At 48.1% G+C, this 25,122-nt stretch overlaps 1 protein-coding gene across 2 annotated transcripts in view; it reads left to right on the top strand.

Moving 5' to 3' along the window:
- Positions 1-19,454, top strand: part of FBLN5 (fibulin 5) — an 83,279-nt gene extending 63,825 nt beyond the window's left edge. For both annotated transcript variants that reach the window (XM_067727511.1, XM_067727505.1), the window contains exons 7-11: positions 1,031-1,150; positions 5,556-5,678; positions 6,746-6,872; positions 10,450-10,645; positions 18,475-19,454. In XM_067727511.1, the coding sequence (XP_067583612.1) occupies positions 1,031-1,150; positions 5,556-5,678; positions 6,746-6,872; positions 10,450-10,645; positions 18,475-18,636 (728 nt within the window). In that variant the 3' untranslated portion in view covers positions 18,637-19,454. The remainder of the gene's footprint in view (positions 1-1,030; positions 1,151-5,555; positions 5,679-6,745; positions 6,873-10,449; positions 10,646-18,474) is intronic.
- Positions 19,455-25,122: the final 5,668 nt, after the last annotated feature.

The raw sequence follows: 25,122 nt of genomic DNA on the forward strand, positions 1-25,122 counted from the left end.
CCCCACGAAACTATCACCACCTCAAGATAATGAATATTCCATCACTCCTTAAAGTTTCCTTGTGCGCCTTTTTGGTCTTCTCCTTATTCTACTGAACTTGTAACATGGGGTGATGGTCCTGAAACAGGGCTGTAAGTACCCTGTGAGTGTGAGATCCTTTTGTAATAATCAGCGACATTATTTCTGTCTAACTGTCTTAGTCAGCTCAGGCTGCCATGACAAAATACCATAAACTGGGTGGCTGAAACAACAGAAATTTATTTTCTCACGGGGGGGAGGCTGAAAGTCCAAGGTTAAGGTGCCAGCGTGGTTGGGTGCTTGTGAGGCTTCTCTTCCTGGCTTGTAGGTGGCCGCCTTCTCCCTATGTCTCACATGGTAGAAAGAACAAGAGCAAGCTCTCTGGTGCTTCTTTTTTATAAGGGCACTAATCCCATCATGAGGGCCCCACCCTATGAGTTCATTTAACCTAAATTACCTCCTAAAGGCCCCATCTCCAAATATCATCACATTTGGGGGTGAGGGTTTCAGCATATGAATTTTGGAGGGGACACAATTCAGTCCACAGCAATAAAGAATAGAGTTATTATTTAAATTGTCATGATTATTTACCTCTTTACCTGAAACTTCAAAGTCAATGGAGGTGAGGGAAGAGCTAATTGGAGATGAATTCAATTGGTGATGGGAAAGAGCAGATGTTGCCTAGAAATTCCCGTTGGTGAGCCTTGGAGAGTGGACTTCCTAGGAGGTGTATACGTGTACATGTGTATACATGTATATGATATGTATACATGCCATTTCCACCCTTCCCAGCTTGCAACCCCAGAAGGGACGTATGAATGGAGGCCCTGGTTCTTCAGTGAACACTTTGGGGTCTGAGCTCTCCATCTGATTGGTCCTAGATGGAGATCCTTGGTGCCTGTGGATCTGGTCTCCTAGTGGTAGTAATTTTGTTGCTGGTGCATTTTACTGCCTGGTTAGTACAAATGTTCTGTTGGGGGAATGGTCAGTGATGTGCTTTGGTTTTCCACAGACGTGAACGAGTGTGCAACTGAGAACCCCTGCGTGCAAACCTGCGTCAACACCTATGGCTCTTTCATTTGCCGCTGCGACCCGGGATATGAACTTGAGGATGATGGAGTTCATTGCAGTGGTAATGGGCTTGGCGTTAGAGATTTCCACCTGTACTAGGGGCACAGGGGCGGGGGCTTTCTTCACAGGTGTTTCCTCTCATTTCCCAGACACATCTCCAGTTTGGGACATTTTCCAGTGCAGTGGGTCACAACCACACAAAACAGAGATGAGTCACTTCCCGAAAGGTGGAGTGCAGTCCCATGTCCTTGTCATTTGACCCTTAGTGCAAAAATCAGTGGAGCTACTTTTTAGGGTCTGACATGACGTTGAAGAGCAAAAGGAGTTGCCTAATATTGCATGTTGGGTTGAGTTATCTGTCCTCACCCAGCACTGAGTCAAGTCTTGGGGATAGAGCAGATAGTACTAATAGAATCATAGCAGAAATAAGAGCAAGTCTCACAGGGTAGGGTTGGGAGGGGGAGTGTTGAATGAATGAGACTGTGTATGTAAACTATTAAAATCTCTACAATCAGTGCCTAGCTCCAGGCCTGGCACACTGCGAGCATGCAATAACTAGTTTGCAAATCAACTAATGAATGCTTGGATGTTGAATGAGTAAAATCTTAATTTGTTGTGAAAACATAGATGGCTCAGTTGACCTCTCGCAAATTCCTTCCAAGCCCAAGAAGCTATGACTCTGCCCAAGCTAGCGTATGGACACTATTATAACTTTCTTAGAAACGTGTAAACTCTTGTAAGCTCCTTGAGAATAGAGACAGCATCTTACTCATACTTGTCCCTGTAGCATCCTGCACAGAGCCATATACAGCTCATCTTTTGCTTAATGTTTCCTTCTTTTCTTTCTTGCCCTATTTTTTTGTAAATGTTGAATTAAACTCGATTCCATCCACTTTTAGCATCATCAGCAATTGTAAACGAGCACAGTACAAATTAATGATGCTTCCCTGTATTTTTCACAATGAGTGGGCCATACCCGAGGGTGTGAAAATCTTTTTGTCCTCCAGAGTGGAAAGTTTCCTAATCCTGGGTTTCATGAATGGGGCTTGTGTAATAGCTTCACTTAGGACTGGAGTGTTCTAGGGACAGAATTCTCTGAAACAAATGAACACTTCTCCCCAGGGCCAGAAAAGCCAGAGCTGCAAGTAGGCAGTTACAGAGAGCCTTAGATCGATTAAATGTCAGTCCCAGAAACAGCCATAAAATACCCTCAGTCATGAAAAGCCACTTTCTTCCTAGGTTTCACCGCCCGCCCCCTTCCTCCTGCCATGGCACTCCTTTGGGGAATCTGGGCCAAGGAACTAAAAGGTGGAAAGTTTAGCATTATGAGATGGGAATATTTGTTTTTGGAGAATTGTCTGCCCATCCACAGATGGTTATTGGGCGCCTGCGCAGGAGGTATGGGAGAGCGACTGTGGAGTCAGACAGAGCCAAGTTCAAAGTCTGGTTCTCCTGTTTAGTACTTTCCCTGGCCAAGTCACTTCCTGAGCCTCAGTTTCCCCATTTGTTACAAAACAAACCAACAAACAAACACCTTCACAGGGTGCTCATAAAGATTAAATGAGCTGTAGTAACTAAGTGTCATTATGTGTTAACTTACTTCCTCTAAGTGTAGGTGTAAGGGACTTTACGCTTTTCAAGAAGCCATCCGTGGTGGTTTGGCAAAGATTTTCAGTTGACTCACTTTAACCAAAATGGCCATCTTCTGCACGTTCACCACGATGCCCACCTTCTTGTCCACTGCGGGCTTTAGGGCTGGCCCAAGAGTAGGCAGGGATGTTTTCAGGGAGTTTGCTGTCTGTCCCCTCCTACTTACTGCCTTTCTGTGCTGCTTGTTTCGCCCCCAGGAACTGTTACCTTCACTGTGTTATCCCAGCTGGTGGGGCCCCTCCGTGCAGCCCCAGACCCTTCCTAGCCGTGTCCCTTAGAGATTTGCTAAGTTAGCTGACCCTGGAAACCATGGTGGGTTCTCATGTGATTGCGTGAAAATGGCCTCATGTGGGCTCTCTGCCAGAACCAGCCTTGTATTTCAGCTTTTGTATTTCAAGTGGAGGATGGAGCCACAGCCCTTAGTAAAGTCTGGGGATTTTGACCGAGATAAACTGAGCGGGTCTGTTAGGTGGAGGTGGGTGCTACCCTCTCCACCTGCACTGGGGCTAGCCCCGCTCAGGGGATTTCCCGACCCTAGGACTCCCCAGATCCACCAGTGTCAAGTCCTGAGCATGACTTACATTTAGGGAGACATTATGGCGCTGTGCTGACGAGTGTAGGATCTGGAGGGCCGCTGGCTGGGTTCAAATCCCAGCTTTCCTGCTTACTCAGTATCAGGAAATTTAGTTAAGTTACCTAAGTTCTGTGAGTCTCCATTTTCTCTCTGTAAGGTGTGGTTAGTAATCGCACCTCCTTCTAGGGCCGAGGTGAGGATTAAATAAAATGAGGCATGTAAGCATCTAAGCCAGGGCTTGGTACGCAGCGAGCTCTCAGGAAATGACAGCTTTTACCACTGCTTCTACTAAAGGTATGAATGGAATCTACAAGTTTAAGGGAAATAAGCAGGACACTCTGTTATGTTGTCTGGGGCCAAGACCAGACTCTCTGAGGCTCCCGGGGAGCTGGAGGCGGGCAGGATAGAGCAGATCTGACTCACTGAGTGTGAGTTTGTTTTTTTTTTTAACATCTTTATTGGAGTATAATTGCTTTACAGTGTTGTGTTAGTTTCTGCTTTATAACATAGTGAATCAGCTATACATATATCCCCGTATCTCTTCCCTCTTGCGTCTCCCTCCCACCCTCCCTATCATTTAAATTTTCAAATCAGCCTCCCAATTCTGCTGGCTCATAACCTGTCGCCCAAAGGCCCCTGGGAGAAAAGGGAAGGAGTTTTTCCCTCTCGAATGTGAGAGACGTCAGGCATGTAACACCTGGAATTATCAGATGGTGGAGAAGGAGCCTCACGTGCGCTGACACCCTCTCTGGGTGATTCCAGAGAGCAATCCGAGGACACATCACATGGGGAAAACAGAGAAAGCAAGTTTTCGGGAAACAACAAATGAAAGAAAAACATGTTTTCTTTGGCGTACTTATCGCATGAGGCTCAAATGGGGGCTCTGTTGCCAAACGCTGTGTGTGATGAAGAGTTGGCTTTTCTGGAACGCCTGCTTCTGCATCAGCGGCCACAGTGTAAAAGTTCTATGGCTCCCCCTTCACGTCCCCACCTCTGCGGCTGGAGAGTTGGCCCAGCGCCAGGTCCCACGTCCCAGGGATCACCTGAGGCAGGAGGGCCACCCCATGCCACTGCAGTTTTCTCTTTCAAGGAGGTTTTTGGGCACAATGAAGTTGTTTTTGTTCATTTGGGGTTTTTTTTGTTTTTTTTTTAATGTAATTTTTTTCTTTTTTTTAAACCCCACATTTGTTTATTTATTTATTTTTGCCTGTGTTCAGTCTTGGTTTCTGTGCGAGGGCTTTCGATAGTTGTGGCAAGTGGGGGCCACTCTTCATCGCGGTGCATGGTCCTCTCACTACCCCGGCCTCTCTTGTTGCGGAGCACAGGCTCCAGACACGCAGGCTCAGCAGTTGTGGCACACGGGCCTAGTTGTTCCACGGCATGTGGGATCTTCCCAGACCAGGACTTGAACCCGTGTCTCCTGCATTGGCAGGCAGATTCTCAACCACTGCACCACCAGGGAAGCCCTGTTTGCTTTTTCTAAAAGACTTTTTTGATGTGGACCATTTCTAAAGTCTTTATTGAATTTGTTACAATATTGCTTCTGTTTTATGTTTTGGTTTTTTGGCCGGGAGGCATGTGGGATCTTAGCTCCCCGACCAGGGATCAAACCCTTATCCCCTGCATTGGAAGGCGAAGTCTTAACCACTGGACCACCAGGGGAGTCCCTGGAGTTTTAATATAATTCACACCCCCTGGCCTTCTGGAGATGTCCCTTTTAGTTGCGATTTTAGGAATAATATTGTTTCTCAACTTGCAGGAGATTAGAGGGGAGTTAGCCCTGGTAAAGTTGCCCTTTCAGAAGACTGGGGCCAGTGAATGTTTTTACGTCTGGGGGAAGAGCTCTGCACCCAGAAAACTCCAGCAGGCAAACAAATCTCCCCTCCAGAGGTGGAGGGTGGATTCACCTGTACAGCAAAAATGAGCCAGTGATGAGTAGATGACGTAGCTGAGCCAGAGGCAAAGGGTGTTAGAAGCTTGATGGAGACAGATTTCAGCTCCATGTAGGAGAGAATTTTCTAACAATTAGAGCTGTCCAGATATCAATGGGCAGCCTTGATAGATAGTGAGCTCCCCGTCACCAGAAGTGTTCAAGTAGTGAGTTAGCAACTTCTTGGCAGTAAAGCTATCCTATGTGTCAGGAGAGTGTGGAAGCTGGAATAAATAAAGCTGAAATAGCACTAAGCTCTCATCCCTGGGTAGTCTGTGATTATAAATAGCAGGTGTAACTTGTCTCTCGCAGATATGGACGAGTGCAGCTTCTCTGAGTTCCTCTGCCAACATGAGTGTGTGAACCAGCCTGGCACGTACTTCTGCTCCTGCCCAGCTGGGTACATTCTGCTGGATGACAACCGAAGCTGCCAGGGTAAGGCTGTTCAGAGGGACCTGGCTGTTCAGAGGGGAGGTGTGAGGTGGGGCTGGCTCGGGGGGGTCACCTGGATGTCTTCACCTGGGGAAGGTGGCAGCGGTGAGGGTGTGAGTGGGTGCTGGTGACTCCCAGAGTGGCAGGCTCTGGGCAGGATGCCAGGGTTGGTGCCTTCCTGCCCTGCAATCCATCCTTTGGCCTCAGAAAGGACAAGGCCACTCTCGCTTCTGGAATGAACTCTGGAGGTACAGGTGGCTGGTCGTGCCTTCCCAGGCAGATCTCTGCGGCCCCTCTGGGGACTGCTCCGTACCCGACCAGGACATCTTATGGCCTGGCCCTGGTCCATGAGCAGGTTTTCTCATGGCCCCTGCAGGGAAGCCTGGTCAGCTTTTCTCTACTGACTTCCTAGAGAGTGGATGCTGGGGATACCTCTCACCTCTAACTGCTGCGTCCCTCCAAGGGTCAGGACCCCAGTCTGTGAAAGGGGTGGGTCTCCTCCAGATTGGCTGTTTGAGATGATTTCCCTCCCATGCTCCACTCACTGGGGCAAGTGGAGAAGGCTGGTAGCTGAGCAACAGACTCATTTTCAGCTCCTTGAACCTGCCTAACCCAAACACTAAGCAAGAATTCTCCACACAGCAGTGCCAGGCAGTAGAAATATATTGTGAGCTACAAATGTGAGCCACGTATGTAATTTAAAATGTCCCAGTCACATGTCCTCGTCACATTAAAGCAGTAAAAAGAAACAGGCAAGATTAATTTTAAGAACATATTTTATTTATGCAATATATCCAAAATATTACCATTCCACTATGTACTCAATATAAAAATTATTGAGAAGGTATTTTACATTCTTTGGTTTTACTAAGTCGTCGAAATCTGGTATATAGTTTCCATTCAACAGCACATCTCGGTTTGGACTAGCCACATTTCAAGGGCTCAGTGAGCACGTGTGGCCAGTGGCTGCCTTATTGGCTAGCATAGCTCTATAGAAAGACCCAGGCAGCCCCCTCGCCGTTCCCACCCATCTGGCCTGTGACCATCCTCCTGTCTACCGTGCATTTCAGACATCAATGAGTGTGAGCACAGAAACCACACGTGCATCCTGCAGCAGACTTGCTACAATTTGCAAGGGGGCTTCAAGTGCATTGACCCCATCCGCTGCGAGGAGCCTTATCTGCGGATCAGCGATAAGTAAGTCATGGCTTCCCCTGGGAAATGGGAACATGGTGAGGGGCCTGGTTCAGAAGGCTGCCAGTGTGGTGTAAAGGAGAGTGTACCTCCAGGACATTGGGAGACCTGGCCTACTGCCTACTACACAACACACACACACACACACACACACACACTGTTCTCTACCACTCCCCCACTCATGCCAGAGCTATATGAAGATTTTCTAGAAAGCTAACCAAAAGGAGAGGCAGGGTTCATGAACCTCCTTTTCTCTTTAGGGACTTTGTTCTGGATACACAGAGTCTTCTAGAGCTGGACTTCTCAAAGGTCACGTGCATAGGAACCACCCAGGATCTTGTTAGCAGGCAGATTCTCATTCTGTGGGCCTGGGGTGATGCGAGACTCAGCCTTGCAGACAAGCCCCCAGATGAAACGAGTGCTTCCAGTCTCCCTGGACCTTGCTGGGAGTAGTGAGGGGTTAGAGAGGTCAACAGAGAGTTCTCAATAACCGAGGGTACCTAGCTTGCTCTAATCAAGTTTTTGATGTCACAATAGTGATTTTTTAAATTTATTTATTTATTTTTGGTTGAGTTGGGTTTTTGTTGCTGCGCGTGGGCTTTCTCTAGTGGCAGTGTGCGGGCTTCTCATTGCGGTGGCTTCTCTTGTTGCAGAACACAGGCTCTAGGCATGCGGGCTTCAGTAGTTGCAGCACACAAACTCAGTAGCTGTGGCACGTGGGCTCAGTAGTTGTGGCTCGCAGGCTCTAGAACGCAGGCTCAGTAGTTGTGGCACAGGGGCTTAGTTGCTCCGCGGTCTGTGGGATCTTCCTGGACCAGGGATCAAACCTGCATTGGCAGGCGGATTCTTAACCACTGCACCACCAGGGAAGTCCCACAATAGTGATTTTACAAAGTCACCAGATGGCAAATATTAGAGTTGAGAAGAGAACTAAATTGAAGACAACCTCTACAAGGTGAATGCCCTAGGACAGTGTTTTTCTGCCCCTGGTGTATTAGGAATTCCTTTTCCTTCTCTTTAGCTCCTATTTAACCATCTGAGTTCCTCCTCAGCCCATGTGCATGCGTGTGCACACACACACACACACACTCACATGCACACATGCAGGGATGTCTTTTTTGCCCTTCTCTCTTCCAGTCAAATGCCCTGAGCATCGCCCAGCCCTCCCACTGGAGATAAAGGGATGAATGGACATGCCTATCATTCATTCCCTCTAGGGATGCAGTTTCTAAGAGAAATCCACAGCTGTGCTTCCTGCTCTGATCAAAAGCTGGACAGAAGAGGACAAAGCAGGGACAGGCTGGTCCCTTAGAGACGTCTTCACTTGTTGCTAAGAGCTGTGCTTCTAAGTAGCCTTTAGTATAGGGTTCTTTGATTTCTGGTTCCAGGGCACTTTGCAGCAGAGCAGAGCTTCAGGCTGCCCTCAGCTCCCATCCTGGTTCTCCCTGGGTTTCTCCAGGCCACTGTTGTCTGTGGTGGGGACCTGACCTGCAGCTTGCAGCACTGAGCTGGTGTTACTGGCGAGGTCCCCAACTAGCCACTGAGAACGCTGGGAGACTCCCTGTTTCCAGGCCCCATTCCAGTTTCACTCCAGCCACCCGCATCCAGCTCATTTCCTCGTTCAGGTGTCCTGCACTCCCGCCAACCTGAACAGGACCAGCTCTCACCTTCACCCATGCCGCAGAGTGTCCAGCCTTCTGGCTTCCATGCCCACATTTTCTGTCATATGCAAGGCATTCCTGCCATTGCCACACGGACAGATTTGCCCCATCTTTCAGATCTGAGCTCCAGTGTCACCCCTCCCAGCTGTCTGTGATCCTCTTCAGCTAGGAGCCATCTCTCCCTCCTTCAGGCTTCTTTTAGGAAACAATTCTTTTCTGTGTGACACGTGACATTTTAACGCGACCATTTTGGCACCCGGGACATTTTGACTTGGATATTTTGATGGAGCCTTAAAAAACAGAACTTTAAAAATTCTTTCTAGACATTCACTTATGAAAGGTTAGTTGAGCTCCTGTTCTGTGCCACATCTGCTCCCAGGTGCTGTGGTGTTTGCTCTTATGCTAGTGGAGGAGAAGACAGTAAACAAATGGTCATATAATGAATCCATGATCATAGATGATAACAGGGGCTGTGAACAGGAAGAACAGAAATTTACAAAATGAAAGAGTAGGCTGGACCTGGTCTAGCCTGGATAATCCGAAAGCCCCTCTGAGGAAATGACCCTTGGGCTGGAATGGAAAGGGGAGTCGATGTTAACAGAGGGTGGATGAGCAAAGGGAACAGTGTGTGCAAAGACTATGAGACAAGAGTGACCTTGATGTCTTCAGGGACCGGAAGAAACGGCAGCCTCATGAACGACATGGACAGTGACCCAAGAGGAGGTTAGAGAAACTGACAGAGACCAGACCCCATGAGGTTTTAGAGGCTGAAATGGGTGTTTCGTTTTTGTCCAAGTTGCGATGGGTGCCACCGTAGAACCTTGAAGCAGGATAGAGACGTAATCTGACTTACGTTCCACAAGGGGCACTCTGCCTGTGGCGTAACAGATTGGAGTGGGAGTACCTTCTACTCCATCACAGGAGGCTGTCACAGAGGTCCAGGTGAGACAGTGAGTGAGACAGTGCACTGACAGTGGAGATGGAGTGGTTGGATTTGGACTACATTTTAGAAGTAGAACTGATAGGTTTCGAAGATAGATTGGAAGTTAGGGAAAGTGACAGAAGCACAGCAAGGCTTACTCCCGGTTTTGGCCACCAAGGCATAGATCAACAGATGTTCTTATCTTGTTCTGCACTCTGACCCCCTAGGGGGAGTCTCAGGGATGAGGTGAGAGACGGGGGTGCTTAGGGATAAATCAAGGGGTGTCTATAACAGGCATACCTTGGTAATGACTCAACTTCATACTATGATAATGCTATTACTAGTGTTACAAATTAGATGCTTTGTATTAGAAGTATTTGTGTCTGTGATTTATTTCACCTGTTAGAGAGTGAATTTAAGATCAGGATCTTATTTATTGTTGCAATAATGTCCTAACATCTTAAAGTCATGTCCTAATGTTGTATCTTATACACAGTGAGTTCTGAGTGCTTGTTTAGAGAAAGAAAATATTGAATTATATTCCACACAGACTGGGGTAAGTGCAATAGAAAATGTAGAGTGACCACTCAAGACGTGTCAGTCTAATGTACTTTCTCACTTTTAAAATTTCTCAATGAGTATGGATGGCTGGGGAAGTGACAGGCTATGCAGTCCATTTTTCTGACTAAATATGTGACAAATGTGAAGTGCATTAGAGGATGTCCCCAGTGTTCTGAAAACCAGACATCTCAGGTTTATGCTCTAGTAGCAAGAATAGCTGACTGGCCAGAACAGGACATTCTCTAGGAAACAGAGAGCTCACCTACATGCTGGAGAGCTTTTAGACCGGAGCCGGGAGCAGAGAGCCTCTACAGTGACAGCATTTGGATGGTGAAAATGGGGTGGCCTCCTTTTCAGTGTTTTAAGCGAGGAAGTAGGCACATCCAGCATCTGGAAAGGATTTCCTGAGTTCTCACATGATTTCCCTTTCCGACAGCCGCTGTATGTGTCCCGCTGAGAATCCTGGCTGCAGAGACCAGCCCTTCACCATCTTGTACCGGGATATGGACGTGGTGTCTGGACGCTCTGTTCCTGCTGACATCTTCCAAATGCAAGCAACGACCCGCTACCCTGGGGCTTATTACATTTTCCAGATCAAGTCTGGGAATGAGGGCAGAGAATTCTATATGCGGGTAAGAAGGGGTGCTGAGTGATGGTCACCATCTTCAACAAGGTGTTCTGTTGTCTAGCCTGGAACATGCTTCTAGAAATAGGCCAGAGTGCAGCCAGGAGGGGCAGGTGTAAAGGCAGGAGAGGGAAGCGGATGTGAGTCAGACTCCAATGTCCTGGCTCCTCTCACTTTCTGTGTGGTCTTGCGAAAGTTGCTTCTCCTCTGTGTGCCTCAGAACCCTCAACTGCAGTGAGAAATCAGGCCAAGATGCAATTGTAGGTCTCTTTCCTCCTGCAATTCTTCTTTTTTCTTTTTTTTAACCATTAAAAAAAAATTGTAGTATAGTTAGTTTACAATGTCGTGTTAGTTTCAGGTGTACAGCAAAGTGATTCAGTTATATTTATATAGATATATCTGTATCTGTATCTATCTACATATGTATATTCTTCTTCAGATTCCTCCTGCAATCCTGTGGGAGAGGAATTCACATATCCGTTTTTTTCCATCCACTCATTTGACAAATACTCATCAAGTACCTACTATGGCCTTCTAGGAACTAGAAGGACTTCTAGTGAACAAAACAGTCCTGAATCCCTGCCCTCGTGGCACATCCATGGCAGTGAACTTAAAGGCATTCCTCACAGAAGTGGGCTGTAACCTGCGCTGTCCAACACAGTGGCCGCGTGGCTCTTTAAATTTAAACTAATGAAAATGAAGTAAAGTTAAAAATTAGGTTCTTCTGTTGCACTAGCCACATTTCAAGGGCTCAGTAGCCACATGTGGCTGCTGTACTAACTCAGATATAGAATAATTCTGTCATCATAGAAAGTTCGATGGGGCAGCACCAGCTTATCCATATCGGGAAAAAAATTTAGAGCACACACCCTAAAATAGATTTGCTTCTTTGTAAATTACATACACCCAATACTGTACCATTTCTATTATTGAGCTTCATCTCCTGCAACCTCTGGGGTGATCACTTGTCTTTACAGCCCCCTGGCTTAGAGCGATGTTTTTCACATTTCAGTGTGAATTTGGGTGCTTGTTGAAAAAAGGAATTCCAGAGCGTCCTCTCTAGAGAATCTATTTCAGAAGATGGGGGGCTAAGGCCTAGTGTGTCCGTTTCCAGTGGCTGCTGTGACAGATTGCCATTAACTTGGTGGCTTAAGGCAACAGAAATTTATTCTGGAAGCCAAAAGTCTGAAGTCATTTTCACTGCCCTGAAATCAAGATGTCAGCAGGGCCATGCTCCCTCTGGAGGCTCCAGGGGAGAATCCATTCCTTCTCTCTTCCAGTTTCTGGTGACTGCCAGCATTTCTTGGCTCGTGACCACATCACTCCAATCTCTGCATCCCTTGTCACATTGTGACAGAGGCTCCTCCTCTTCTGTGTGTATCAAATCTCCCTCTGTCTCTTAGAATTGACAGTGACTGGGTTGAAGGCCTATCCGGGTAATCCAGGATAATCTCCCCGTGACCAGATCCTTAACTTCATCATGTCTGCAAAGATCCCTTTTCCTTATAACATTTACAGGTTCCAGGGATTAAGACCTGATACTTTGGGGGGGCCATGATTCAGCCTAGGAATCTGCATTACTAACGAATACAGTATGTGGTCTTCCAGGGTCCCTGTGGGGCGCTAGACTCAGAAGTTTACACACTTTCATGGGACACAGCCCACTGGCCTGTGAGGGAACCACATATCTGAGATCTTTCCCTGCCCTCTCCCCAGCCCCGGGGCAGAATCTTCCAGTCCTTGCCTCTGGTGCTGGGACTGTCGGAAAACAGAGAGGTCTCAGAAGCAGGATTAAAACAGATTAGAAAAGGCCCCAGGAGCTGGTATCGTGCCTGTTTCCTCACTAATACGTTTTTGGCAAGACCCTAACAGGGCTGGGTCATGTGTGATAACATACCTGCGGACCCAGCCTCTGTAGATCAGTGTAGTGAGGTCAAGGGCTTTGGAAGAAGATGGAATGAGCTGAGGATAGAGGAACTTCTCAAGATGAAAAAGATGAGCTGCGCCTCTGTCAGTCCTTTCTCCAAACCCGTAAGCCATAGCCACCCAGCACAGCCCACCTGCCTGAGCCTCTGGGGGCTTTCCACCCCCCGACGCACCCCCCCACCCCCCCGAGCATAAGCCTAGCCCACCTAGGATTCTCTAATCTGGCCTCTGTCATTTGTACAGACACAGTGGGTCCCAATCACAGGGCACAGAGATGCCCCTCTTGGGGATTTAAAATACCATCACCCACATTACCTGCTTCCGGTTACCCTTCCACCCCCCCCCCCACCCCCCAGCAGAATAGAGGATCTGCAGGAAGTGGCCTTGTCTTGGCAAGATTTCACTCCCAGGTCACCACCTCCTAAAATTCCCTAGACCCAAATGTTCCCTGTGAGGCTGACTTGTAAGAGCCACACCACAATGGTGTGTGTGGGGGGGGGGGGGGGCGGGGGAAGAGTGGGAAGAAGATTGTCTTCTTCTACAGGTGGAGTGAACACGTGGGAGGGCCCCTTCCTGGCAGCTTCCTCTAGTGCCTGGATTGTCACAGCGACTAGGGGACCCTTGAAACTCACAAAACTTTGAGCTGTATGTGGTTTGCTCTCTCTCCGAGAACATTGAGAAGGGCCCTAATTCTTTAGTATTTATTCAGATGAGGTTGTCAGGACACGAAGCGGGTGAGGGAACATAGACCTGCCCTGGGAATGGCTGAAGGAACTTAGGGATGGGGAGGTGGATCCTGGCTGGAAAGATCTCGAAGGCTGCCCGTGGGAAGAGAAAACAGGCTCGGTGCAGGGGCCCTGTGACGCCACAGGGCATGGGGCCAGGAAGACAGAAATCTGTTGGAGGAAGCAGGGCTTTCCCTTTCCAAGCTGTGCAAAGCTGCAGTGCCCTCCTCAGGAGGCCCCACGGAGTCATTCCAATGTCGGCTCTGGAGACAGGCTGACCTGCCTCGTTTGCGTTCTATAACTTACCAACCGTATGACCTTGGGCAGGTTACCTAACTTCTCTGAGCCTCAGTTTCCTCATCTGTAAAGAGGGGATAATGACAGTATCTACTTTAGGATTGGATGAGCTCATCTACTTAGCACAGTGCCTGGAGAACAGAACGGCTGTTTTTATCAAACCAGCTGCTTTACGTGGAAACTTCAACTACCCAGTCTCTCCTTCAGTGTAAAGTTCCACCCCGCACCCCTCCCCCTCCCCCTCCCCCTCCCCTCCCCTCCCCCCCTTCCCCCCTCCCCTCCCCTCCCATCCCCCCCCCCCCCCCCCCCCCCCCCCCCCGCCAGCTTGGCCTCTGTACTGCCTTCCTCTTCCCCTCCCCACACCGACCCGTGCTGCCCTGGCTCCTCCAGGGTTTTGGGGATGCAGATGGTGGAAGGGGAGTGGTTAGGAGGGATGGAGCCATTGTAGGCAGGCCTTCTTCCTCACTCTGGGGCACAGCCCAAATGCTCTTGCTTTAATGGGATGCTTTGTGGGTTCTTTGGAGATTTCCCTGAGGACTTTGCACTGACCATTCCCAGATGTGGGCGAGGGCCTCTAGTTGGCTGCTTGTCACCGCAAACCTCTCTCAGAAAGTGTGTGTGTATGTGTGTGTGTGTGTGTGTGTGTGTGTGTGTGTTGCCTCACGCTGGCGGGCAGACCTTACACGGGGCCTTCAGGACACCAACAGCCGCTCCCCTGCAGCCCCGTCTCCTCCCCGTGGTGCAAGGCAGCTCTGGGGCTCTCTTCCCTAGACTTCTCCGGGGAAATCTGATGCTGCTCTCTGCATCCTTTAATGTCAAGGGACCCGCAGTGAAAGCCCCTCTTGCTTGATTTTGGGGCTGGTAAGTGTGTTTAATACACTTCTATCGTATAACAACAGCAACAGGAACTACACAGACAGCGCTGGCAGCAAATCCTGTACGGGGCCGGACATACTCCAAGGACTTTTCATGTCTCACTCCTTTTATCTTCACCACAATCCTGTACTCTGGGGCCTGCTTGACCTTCCCGACTTTACAGATGAGAGCACTGAGGCACAGGGAGGCGAAGTAACTTGTGGAGATCTCACAGCTAGGAAGCCCCAGAGCAGGATTCGAACTCGGGCAGTCTACCACCAGTATCTGTACATACGCTCCCATTTCTCTTTAGGATGCAGGGTATCTTCACCTACTTTCCTAGCTTTGGGGTCTCAGCCGAGATTGAGGTAACAAGAAAAGTCTACCTTAACATCTGATCACAATAGAAAGTGTCCAATAAGCATTAGTTACGATTGTATCGATAGCATCGTTTCTGCTGCTGCTGCTACTGTTGTTAAGAGTTTGTGGGCTGCTGGGCCCTGGAGAGGCCAGAGATGCTCAAGGGACTGGAGCATCCTGTGAGGGGTGGGGCTTGACGGCTCTTCAGGCTCTGCCACCCTGAGAGTCACTGACTGTATTACGAGCACCTGGGAAGAGCTTCCTTTCACACAGCAGGCAAGCCACATGCATACAAACCCACACATGCATGCACACGCGTGCACACACACACACACACACACACACAGGTATGCACAGCTACACCCACCAAATGCACACTCACTCATGCACACACACTCTCATGCACACACACACTCACATGCACACACACTTGCTTGTATGCACAGGTACAGGTATGCACACGTGCACACAAATGCACAGGTGCATATGCAGGCGCATGTCCCTTTCATGAGCCCCGTTGGCGATCTGTCTCACACTGAGCCCTGGACAGAGGACTGGTGATTGGCTTTGGCCAGGTGACTTAGGGACACAAGTAGGGCCAGAAGAAGGAGCACGGTCACAGGGTACAGGCTGTGGCCAAGTGCACGGGGATCACGTGGCCGGGCCAAGGGAAGCTGACTTGCTGTGGCCTGGCTGCTTGCCCCATGTCAGACAGTGCCATCCCGCGAGTTGACTCAGAACAGACCCGAGCGTGTGTAGGAGCAGGGCCACGGAAGACAGACCGCCAGACAGCGGGTGGGCTGTTTGCAAGCTACTCCCATGCGGGCAGCTTCACAGGCATTCAGTCACTCACTCCTTCTTCTGTCATGGAGGTTAATTCAGCACCGCTGCATGTGCAGCTCTGAGTCAGGCATTGAGAGTTTAGGGACAAACAGGATGTGGCCTCTGCCCCCAGGAATCCACACTGTGGTAGGGAGGGGAAAACAACCAGGCAAACATTTACAATGCAAAGGAGTGATTCTCAACTAGAGCGAGTGCCACGGGACGTCAGGAAATTGAGAGACACTTGAGACCTTATCGTACAGCTTAGTGGCTAGAAGCTTGATTTCTGGAGTCAGATGCTCTAGTACCATGTGCTAGTGTACTTAACCTACTTACTTTATAGGGTTATGAGGATTAAATAAGGGATGTATGCAAGGTCATAACCAAATGCCTAGTATCAACCACCATCACCGTCACCGTCATCACTTTGTACCAGTGACCACCAAGTCCACCAATGACGAGAGCCTCTTGGGAGGCCTATTTCATTAATGCCCTGGCTCTGCCCTAAAAGCCCAGTGAGGAGTGGAGATGTCGGTCCTTAGCTGTCTTGGCAGGCACTTAAGTCCTCTGAGTGCTTGTGGGCAGGCCTTTCTCAGGCTGCTGTAGATCTGACCCTGGTGGGGATCAGACTGTCTGAGCTCTAAGATTACTTCCAAATAGGAGAGGCAACGATGCTCTCACACTCTGGAGACATTTACAAGGACAGCCCAAAGGGACAACTGGGAAGTTTCCAGCTGTTCCATTCCCCGTCCCAGCCTCTGCAGCTCTCCCTCCAGAGGCCCGCCCTCAGCTCAGGGTCCTCAGCTCCTGGCCTTTGTTCATGCAAACAGTGAAAGCTGGTGAGGTATTTGTATATGTAAATGTCCTGGGCATTTCCCTGTTTGGCTGTACCCTCTGAAGTCCTGGCCCAGGGCTCCGAGGTTTTGCAAGAGTTGACAAGGAAGTGCTAGCGATACTCTGCGTGAGAGGGTGTCAATTGCGCGGATGCTGACGGGAATGGAGGGAGCTGATGCCAAGAGGAAATGGCGTGGCTGTAAAGCTGCTGATAGCCCAGGGGAGGTCCCACTACCTGGGTGACACCTGTCTGCCCTGCCCTGCCCTTGGCCTACCTGTGGCAGCTCTTGGGGCTGTCCAGAACTTTATGGGGAGCCCTCCCTTCAAGGAGACAGATAAAATGCCTGGTGTGGCTTTAAAGAAGCCAAGTTTCTTGATTTTGCAGAGCTTGTTGCTTTCAGTTTCTGAGCACAGCATTGGACTCTGCAGCTTGTAGGAAGGGATTATCCAGATGTCCTGTTCCCTTATGCTATTTCCTTTCCAGGGACCCACTCTCTGGCCGTTACACTGACCCCCGACCCCAAGCATCTGTCCTTCAGGGCAGTGCTAGGAAGAAGTAAAATACGCATCAGTCTTTTCTGATAATTGTTGTGCAGTAAAAAAGGCCTGGGGTTTGGAGTCAGACAAAAGCACCAGAATGGTATCCCTTGTCTCTGCCCCTGACTGATCGAGTGACCCTAAGCAATGACTTAACTCATGGAGCCTCAGTTCACAAGGAACAGTGAAAAACAGAAATAATGAGACATACCTTTAGTATGGCAGTTAGGTTCCCCAGCCTGGGTCCTGTGCTTTTAGATGAGCACCTTTCAATTGTTAATGGGCCCATGAATCACCTGCAGATTGTGTTAAGCTCCAGATTCTGGCTCAGTGGGTCTTACGGGGGCCTGAGATCCTGCATTTCTCATAAGCACCCTGATGATGCCGATGATGCTGGTCCAGGGACCACACTTTGAGTAGCCAGGACTCTCAGAGCTTTTATGGGGATTAAATAAGCACATATACATAAAAGTGGCCGGAAGAGCGCCTCACACAGGGCGGAAGCTCAGTTATGTCAGTCCTCTCTCCTTACCTCCTTGAAAGCTTCAGAAAAAGATTCAGAGGAGGAAAAAAGCTCACATGAAGTTATCAGGACCACAGCGAGAGGGTCACAGAGTGGTGAAGCTGTAGGTGAGTGCAGAGTGTCCAGCCGGGACCCCCAGCAGGGGCTACGCTCAGAACCACCTGGAGGCTGGTAAACAGGTCACACTTCTCCAGGCATCATCGAAAAATCCACTGAAGCAGAAAATCCTAGCATCGGCCCCTGGAATTGTTAGTTTAAAAAGTGTCCCAGGTGCTTTGGAGCTGTTTACTTGGGAACTACTGATCTGGTACAAACCCTCATTTTAGAGACGAGGCACAGAGAAGTGAAGTGACAGCCCTGAGTCACGTAGTTAGCTTGGACAATTATTCATTCTTTCATTCGAGATACAGTCACTGAACACTTAACCACATGCTAGACACCGTGCTGGGTGCTGGGGGGTTCAGGGGTGCAAAACCTGCCCCCGGTCCTTGCTCTTACAGAGTTCATAGTCTAGCGTGGACTATGACACATGGTAACGAACACCTTCCTTCTTAGGCGGAGGAGAGGGTGCACTGGCAGAGGGTCAGAGGGACCTGAATTAGATGGGGGAAAGCACAGAAGCTCCTCCGGGGAGGTGATATTTCAGGTGGGACCTGAAGGGACAGCAGGGAGAAGCCAGGTGGAGCATGAACGAAGTCGGGGGAAGAGCCTGGCATCGAGGGATGGCTGTCTGCCAGCAGTGGGCAAAGAGGAGCGCCCCGATTGGGGCCACAGAGGCCGGCTGTGGCCAGACCACCTGGCCTTCCGCTTTGGTGACTGTCCCAGAGGCCACGTCTCCTGACGGACAGCTTTCCTCACCCTCTCTGCCGTTGTTCAACAGCTTCTGGGGTCAGGCTCACCCTGGTTCCTTAAGCCAGTCAGACTTTCTCTAACTGGTATCCCCGGTTCCGTCCACAGCAAACAGGCCCCATCAGTGCCACCCTGGTGATGACACGCCCCATCAAAGGGCCCCGGGAAATACAGCTGGACTTGGAAATGATCACTGTCAACACCGTCATCAACTTCAGAGGCAGCTCCGTGATCCGACTGCGGATATACGTGTCTCAGTACCCGTTCTGAGCCCTGGGCTGGAGCCTCTGACACTGCCTCTCAACAGCACCAAGGGACAGGAGAAGCGAAGGAACCAGAGGGAGAATGAGAGCGAGAAAGACGTGATGCCCTTCCTGCCGAATGTCTCCTGGGGAGTCAGCCCCGAGTCCTGACCACGCCTGTATTATTATAAACCCCGTCCCGTCACTTTGAAGGACATGCTTCCCCAGTTGCTATGACACAGTTATCAAAAAGCATTATCATTGGCACCCTAACCTGAGATTGACGGTGATTTTTCAAGGCCTTCAGTTTATTTCCATATTTTTCAAAGAAAATAGATTAGGTTGGCTGGGGTCTGAGTCCACGTTCAAAAACTGTGAACCGCTTCCTCTCACCTGCTCCAGGCCTTCTTTCTATCTCTTGCTGATTGCTTCTTTGCCAAGGCCCAAAATGCTCCTGGGGATGCTGGGTGTAGCTAGCTTGCTTCTTGCATGTACAGAGAAGGCTATGGAAAGAAACCACCGCAGGATCTAAGGGTTTTTAAAGAGTCTATTTCAAAGCCATGTCTGGTATTTTCAGCCGTAAAAGAAGTTTTAGTTGTCCTTAAATCTGTATAACTGTTTAATCCTTTCTTGTTCATTTGAGTTTTTTTTTTTTTTTTAATCCACGGTAGAATTCCTTCAAAAGGCCTTAAGGCACGTGTTATGTTCTGTCTTCCCAAACCCAGTCTCCTCTCCATTTTAGCCCAACGTTTTCTTTGAGGACCCCTTCATCATGCTTCCTTTAGAATTTTTACACAACTGGGTTGGAAGGCAGAGGTCTCCAAACTGATTAAATATTTGAAGAGATCTTGTGTTTGGTTCATTTTGACATCGTAGATGATTGAGCATTTGGGGTTGGTTCTTGATCTCTTTAGTTTATTGTGTACTGGCTTGAAAAGCTCTCTGGAGAGTGAGATCATTGTTAACAACATGATAAGGAGAGAGGGTGGGGAGAGAAATGGTGGTGGAGGAGGGAGGGGAGAGCATCAAGCCTGAATCTTATTCCGTTCAATTGGAAGACAGCAAACAACCCCCCATGATGTAGATTATTTCCAGGTACTTTTCCAGAACAGGAATGTATCAAGTTACTTTAAATCAGTGGCCCTCCTCCCTGACTGCGTAGTAGATAACCAGTGGAGCTTTCTAGAAGAAAACCTGACTTCCTGGGCCTCACCCCCAGAGATTCTGATTTAGTCAGTCTTAGGTAGGGCCCAGGCATGGGGAAACTTAAAACCTTTAATAAGTAGGTGGAGTTGAGAGCTCATTGCATAAAGAAAGGGAGACAAATGTGGCCCAAGCACTGGTCACCTTGCCCTCAACATCTTTTCTTACTTGTAGGGTTCATTTTTCTTTTCCTGGTCAGGGACCTGAATTCCCTTCAATCTTGGTACCCCAGGCAGGGACAAAGAGAGTCAACAGTGCAAATCACAGATGGGAGGACAGGTGGGGACAGCTACCTTTGCGTCCCATCCCAGGAGTCAACCCTCTTACCGAGTCCAAGCTCGTATTGCTTGCTGCACGACAGGCCAATAAATTGAGCAACTAATTATTGAGGCAAGGAATAGCAACTTTATTTGGAAAGCCAGCAGACCGAGAAGACGGTGGCCTCATGTTGCAAAGAACCATCTTGCCTGAGTTAGACATCAGGCTTCTTTTATACTAAAAGGGGAAGGAGTAAAGTCAAACATTTCCTGGTTCCGGTCGGCCTCCAGAGGGGATATGTTAATTCTTCCTTCCTAAAACAAAGCTCTTCCAAACCATTCCCCACTGTGCCCACTCCGTCAGGTTCAAGTGATATTAACAGTAGCACCAGCAACAAATCAACAACACACAGCCCCAGTTTCATAGCTCAGAAGAGAAAGGACAATTTCCTACAGACTTGCCAGTGTGCGAACCCAGCTCCACAGAGCAGAGAGCCGTGGTGGCCCTGAGCCCTGGGCTCCCCCTGGGTGGGGAGGCTTAGGTGTCAGGACTGGGTGTGGAGTTAGAATGCTGAAGGCTGATGTGAGCCGCTCCGAATGACTGACTCAGGCTCAACACAGCTCGAGGGTAAGGTTTCCTTTAACTTCTGAAAAAGAAGGAGGGGCAGCCTTGTCTTGGTGATTTGAGGACCCATGGGTTTCAGAGGTGCCACATTTGGAACCAGACCTGAGTCTCTAGGACTTGCATTTTATTTGTTCATGTCAAGACGTGGCTTCCTACTTCTAAGAAAAAGGGCACAGAAAGACTCATAAAAGCAGCCTCAAAGGACTTCTTGGCCTGCAGCTTGTTCTTTCCAAACATAGTCTGATGAGTTCAGTGTAAATGAATCAGAAGCATGTGGGATCAATTTACCTTAAAATACCCTAAACTGAAAACTTAAGGGAAAAATGCCCTGGGGCTAAGCGTGTACGTACTGTAGGGCCAAACCCCAGACATTTGGGAAACAGTTACAGAGGCTCCCAGAACCCGTAAAGCTGCTGCCTTCGGCCACCCCTTGGGAACAGTCGGGTGTTATTATTTTCACAAGACTGGGGAGAAGCCTGCTCTTCAAATCTCAGCATTGTGCCCCCTCCGCGGGAGTCTGCTGGGGCTGGCTGTCCCCTTGGACCCTGAGGTATCAGGCCGTTCCACACCTGTCCCCCCTCATCAGCGTTGCCCCATCTCCGAGCTGGGCTGAGAGCTTGTCACATGAACCCCGCTCCGTTCTGTTCCATCAGGGCTGGAAGAATGAAGGACTCTGTGGTGGAAGAGGTGCCAGATTAAGAGCTGGGACACCTGCAAAAGTTCTTGCGTTACCACCTAAGCTTCTGGGTTCAATGTGGATGAAACCTTCCATTCAGCTGCCTTTAATTCTAAAGTTTTGTGATTTCTTGAAATGTACTTTGGGGATGACAGCCAGCATTTCCATTAAACTGCAATTTGAGAGTTTCACAGCCATTTGCCAATCATAACACTTGCTAACTGGCACAGAATCCACCTACCTGTAGCCTCTCGGGCCTGGAAAACGTACTTCGACATTTTCTTAGGTAACTGTCTTGGCCCTTGGGGTGTTATTTTCCCAGATGGTGAAAACATTTCAGCAGGTCTGATTACCTCATTTTCGGTGGTTTCAATGTATGCTTGTGGACTGAGTGTTTACTGTAATATGTACAAACTCTTCATCTGGGTGAGCCAAGAGGGTCACCCAGAGAGAGATGATGCGATAAAGGAGCAACTATTCTTTTCTCTCCTCTCAGCGCATGAAATCCTGTTTGTAGAAGGTTTTCTTTGTAAGAGGAGAACACACTTTGGTTAAGCACCTACCCACCCCACTTTGGTTGGGCCAGTTTCTGGATTCAGAGAGATGAACAAGATAGATACAAGCCCCTGATAAGATATTTATCTAAGGGTTTATGCAGCTTCTGAGACAAAACTGGAATACAGTGTGGTGGGTGCATTTTAGCAGTGTGAACAAAATGATTTTGGTTAGATTTTCATAATTATTGACATGTCTATTTCATACAACAAAAATTCTTATGAACATTCTCAGAAACATGTTTGAAATTTAGAATAAGATGTCTCTGCTTAGGCTTACTAAATACACTGAAAGGAAACACAAAATCAATGTTAGCTAAAAATTTTCTTTCTTTTGGATACTGTTTGTATGTACCTTGAAATGCAATGTTTTAATCTCTATGGAAAAAGAAAAGCAAACATTTAGTAAAGCTCTTCATTATTTTGAAATTGGCCAATGCTCATCAACTATCATAGAGATACACAGATTGTTCTTTCTTGTTGATATTTTTGTTCTCAATTTTCTTAGTGCCTTTACTTAGCAGATGGCTGATAGCTTCATTAGAATCCCTAACATAAGTAACTAAGAGATGTTTTTAAAAAAAATAATCAAGAAGTTTCAGGACAAAAAGGAGTGCACTGAGGCAAGATTTATCACTTTGGTAGTTTTTTTTTTGCCGGGGGTGGGGAGGCAGGGGAAGTGGCAGCATCCAATTAGAATCTTTGACTTGCTAATGCTTCCTAGCACTGAATCTTCACCAGCATCCATCAGTGAAACAGACCATTAGGCTAAGAAAATAGGTGTCAACACAGATCGATTATATTGTCATTGTTGGTGTTCTCTCAAAGAGGTAACGACATGTTGACAGGCAGCGACTAGCAACACTTTTTTCAGGAATTTGGAGTATTCTTGAGCAATAATGTAAGATGAATGTAGGAGTAAACTGTGCATGGATGCAAACACCAAGGTCCTTATGATACCTATTTATCAAGATTTGATGTTTTTAATTTAATGCTGACTTAGGGCTACCAGAGAGTCATTGGATAGCTGGATGCCATGAAAGTAGTTTTTGTTTGGGGAGGATTGTTTTGGTTTCTACGTAGCCTCTTTTCCAATTCTTGCTCTCCTACTTTCTACTGAGAATGCATTTGATGTTGCAGAACTGGCTTCTATCACAAGGTAGCTACTGGACTTCAAACACATGCCTTGAGTTCTTCTGAGCTTTAATGTACCAACCACTTATAATTTGTCCATAAAGAGGAGCATCGATTGCTCTTATATTTGTTAATGTCCTCCATCCTCTGCTCTTAAAAATTTTACCAAAAAAAAAAAGTTATTGAAACCAAGCTGTGGTATTCGCAAATAACTTAGCTCTTTACAGTGATTCTGTAGTCTTACAATTTTGTGTTGTCTTATTTTGTTTCATTTTCTTCCAGTTCCACTTTAAAAAAGACCCCCACAGAGATGTCCACCCCAAGCTTAGCATTTCCACACAGCATTTTCCCAGTCTTTCGGAAAAGCAGATATGTGGGCCAATAACACTGCTGCAAAGGCAGCATTTTTAAGTGCAAAGGCACTATTGAAATCATAATTGACTTTTTTCAGTAAAACCGCGGTTAGTCAAGAGAATCCTTTCAGCTCAGAATCTATGCACACTGGGGGAGAGCTAGGCCCTCTTGCTTCCTGCTTTTGTTGTTGGAACTTTCAATGTATAACCTCTTAGGGCCCTCAGTACAACTTTTAAAACTCTTGGCATCACTTTCCATCATAAAAGCCAGGACTTTTCTCAAGTAGGTGGCGAAGAGCTCCCAGGTGTACTGCAAGAATTTTGTGACAATAAGACAAGTGGAAAAGGAGCTGGTTGCCTCATTTGGAGCAGCTGTAGAGAAGGGCCAGGCTCTGGAAGGAAAGGATGTTGCTTCCTCCAGCTAATACTGAGCCAGTACTCTGCAAATACTCAGCTAATAAATATTCTGCTCTTCACACTCCCTCCCTCCAGCTGCAAGCTTCCATCTTGGGAGATTGCCTCAAGGCTACTCTGGTTCTTAATTTTCACCAGACTTCACTTAGCCCCACTCCATTCCTTTGTTGATTCCTCAACAACCTGCTGAAGGCTGAGGTGCGAAAGAAGAGGACGAGGATAGAGATGGAGCTTCTCTTGTTCCTCCTCGGGAATGTGAACTCGGTTTCCTTGCTTTACTTCTGAGTAAGCTTGTGGGCTTGGGGTTAGGAGCCTCCTTCATTCTCCTCCTCTTCCTCCTCTCATTTCTTCCCTTTATTCTCTCTCTTCTTTCCTTTTCTGCACTGTCCCCTGACCCCTACTGCCTGATCTCCATCCCAAAGTTGCGAGTTGGTGGTCGGGTCCTGTCCAGTGAAAGCACAGCTGGGTCTGAGGGGCAAAGTACAAGACTATGGATACATTTTGATCCCTTCTCCCTCCACCTCCTCTGCTCTTCTTTCCCGAGCACACAGAACCTCTCTCCAGTCTCCAGAACACCCCTTCCTGAGCAAAGACACGACTTCCCTTTTCTCATTTTTCTCCTGTCATTCCTGCTCAAAAAAGAAAGAATCTTTATCCAGTGATCTGACCCTGGGTCTTCCCTGTGGCTGTTCTTCCTGAGGACTCACTCTCAGAGTCCCTTCTGACCTGCAGTCTCTCCTTTCCAGGCTCGACTTCCTTCATTCCAACACCCCTTCGTCAGGAGCCAGGCTACCCCCACTCATTACCAGAAATGCACTTTAAAAAATCTTTCCAATACTCTCTGTCCCTAGTCCATCGTGGCATCTAGCAGCTTGACGTGGTGCCTATAGTCTTCGTGTAATCTGGAGCAGAGTCTGGGGAAAACTGGAGTCCGTTTAAACTCAGGACCGTGCACGGTCTCTAAAGACCAGGGTTTCTCTGCCAGTAACAAATCACCCTTAACTTTCTTTGTAAAATGTAGGCTAGCACTTTTCGTAAATTCACAGATTATAGAATTATTCATCCAAACTATTCCCTAATAGAACATACTGTGGTTTTATGGACAGTAACCTTTCCGCAGATCCACCTATATCTTTGCAACCTTCACCCGTACACCCCTTTTTCACAGTGAATTGGGATTTAGTTGCGACTTAAAGGATGACCGTGAAGTCCTCAAGCATAGGAAGGAAAGGACACTGAGAAGACCAATGTGGTTGGAGCAGAGGATTCAAGGGTGTGTGTACGGAAGGGAGCAATGG

The sequence above is a fragment of the Pseudorca crassidens genome, chromosome 1 (assembly GCF_039906515.1).
Source record: "Pseudorca crassidens isolate mPseCra1 chromosome 1, mPseCra1.hap1, whole genome shotgun sequence".
NCBI classification, from domain to species: domain Eukaryota; kingdom Metazoa; phylum Chordata; class Mammalia; order Artiodactyla; family Delphinidae; genus Pseudorca; species Pseudorca crassidens.